Source organism: Rana temporaria, chromosome 9 (genome assembly GCF_905171775.1).
Source record: "Rana temporaria chromosome 9, aRanTem1.1, whole genome shotgun sequence".
Lineage (NCBI taxonomy): Eukaryota > Metazoa > Chordata > Amphibia > Anura > Ranidae > Rana > Rana temporaria.
This window is the reverse complement of record NC_053497.1, coordinates 62,052,940-62,054,854: the sequence shown is the minus strand read 5'-3', so window position 1 is coordinate 62,054,854 and position 1,915 is coordinate 62,052,940. Positions and strand designations below refer to the sequence as shown.

Below are 1,915 nucleotides of genomic sequence, written 5' to 3'. Positions count from 1 at the left end.
TGCACAGGGCTGGTGGCCACGATCTTCCCTCCACAAAGAGCATAAATGGGGATCTGTTAATGTAAACAAACAGATCGAAGTTGCGACGGCGTAGCGTAAATTGGCCGGCGTAAGCCCGCCTAATTCAAATGTGAAAGAGGCGGGTGTGTTTTATGGAAATTAATCGTGACCTCACGTAAATGACGCTTCGAACGAATGGCACATGCGCCGTCCGTGGACATATCCCAGTGCGCATGCTCCAAATCACGTCGCAAATAGTCAATGCTTTCGACGTGAACGTAACCTACGCCCAGCCCTATTCTGAATCGACTTATGCAAACGACGTAAAACGTGAAAAAATACGAAGCTGGTCCGACGTCCATACTTAACATTGGCTGCGCCATCTTTTTTTTTTTTTTTTTTTTTCCATCAGGGATTAATTTAATAAAAGCTGCAGATTTAAAAAAAAAATTACAATGACTTCTAAAATGATAATAACATGTTAAAGCTTTTAGAAGATTTTTAGGGATTGGATTAACGTCTATTTTCAGTCTCCCGCATTCACCAAACACTGAAATATTTGGTAAGGGCAGGCTTTATACAATTCTTGATGTCATGTCTTCCTCAGGTAACAATTAGCTTGCAAAATAATTAGGGTGTATTGTAATAGAGAATGAGTGGAACCCTTCTTATAGAAGTCGTCACTTGGGGCTTTCCTCATAGTAGCGCTGTTTCACGGCTCGGTACTTTCTCAGATAATATAGAGCTTCGATCTCTTTAACAACAAATTCACCTCTAACAATGAGTTCTTTAATCTTCTCGGGGTCGGTGACATCTTTATTTTTAATAAAGGCCCTTTTCAGGCGCTCCTTGAAGTAGATTTCCCCTTTTGGATACTCCCGTCCGAGGTACAAAAGATTCTTATAGAGCTTCACTACCTCTCTCCTCAGAGGATTGGCCATATCCTCAACCAAGAATGACCGCAGCACTCAATGCATGGCCCAGAGGGCACCTTTACCCTCTCCCCCGTGACCTCCACTCGACGCTTCCGGCAACAAAACGGCGCTGTCAGCTGCGCCATCTTTTTGGTGGTTTATCTTTACGCCAGAAAACGCCTTACGTAAATAGCGTATCTTTACTGCGACGGTCGAGCGTACCTTCGTGAATAGGCGTATCTTGCTGATTTACATATTCTAGGCGTAAATCAGCGTACATGCCCCTAGCGGCCAGCGTAAATATGCAGCTAAGATACAACGGTGTAGGAGACTTACGCCGGTCGTATCTTAGCAACATTTAAGCGTATCTCAGTTTGAGCATACGCTTAAATGTACGACGGCGCGGATTCGGAGTTACGACGGCGTATCTACTGATATGCCGTCGTAACTGTACATGAATCCAGCTATATAACTTTTGTGCAAACCAAACGATATACGCTTATTACAATTTTTTTTTACCAATAATATGTAGCAGAATACATATTGGCCTAAACTGGTAAAGACATTTTTTTTTTTACATTTTTTGTGCAGGATGATTATAGCAAAAAAATATAAAATATTGTTTTGTTTTCAAAATTGACAGTATTTTTTTGTTTATACTGTAGCACAAAAAATAAAAACAGCAGAAGTGATCAAATACCACCAAAAGAAAGCTCTATTTGTGGGAAGATAAGGACATACATTTTGTTTGGGAACAACGTCGCACGATCACGCAATTGTCAGTTAAAGCGTCGTATCGCAAAAAATGGCCTGGTCATTAAGGGGGTAAATCCTTCCGGACTGAAGTTGTTAAAAGTCAGCAGCTACACTTTTTGTACACTTAATAAACTGAAAAACAAGTGGAACTCTGCTTTGATTTCATATTTTCTGGAGTCCACCTGAATGTTCAATACCACTATAGCAGCAACATTCTGGAGACAGCTGAAGTAAAAAAATGAACT

At 40.9% G+C, this 1,915-nt stretch overlaps 1 protein-coding gene across 1 annotated transcript; it reads right to left on the bottom strand.

The window, feature by feature from the left end:
- Positions 1 to 673: 673 nt before the first annotated feature.
- On the bottom strand, positions 674 to 1,042 carry LOC120914448 (LYR motif-containing protein 5A-like). The gene has a single exon (XM_040325140.1). It carries the CDS (start codon positions 939 to 941, stop codon positions 681 to 683), a length of 261 nt encoding a protein of 86 aa, XP_040181074.1. The 5' UTR covers positions 942 to 1,042; the 3' UTR covers positions 674 to 680.
- Positions 1,043 to 1,915: the final 873 nt, after the last annotated feature.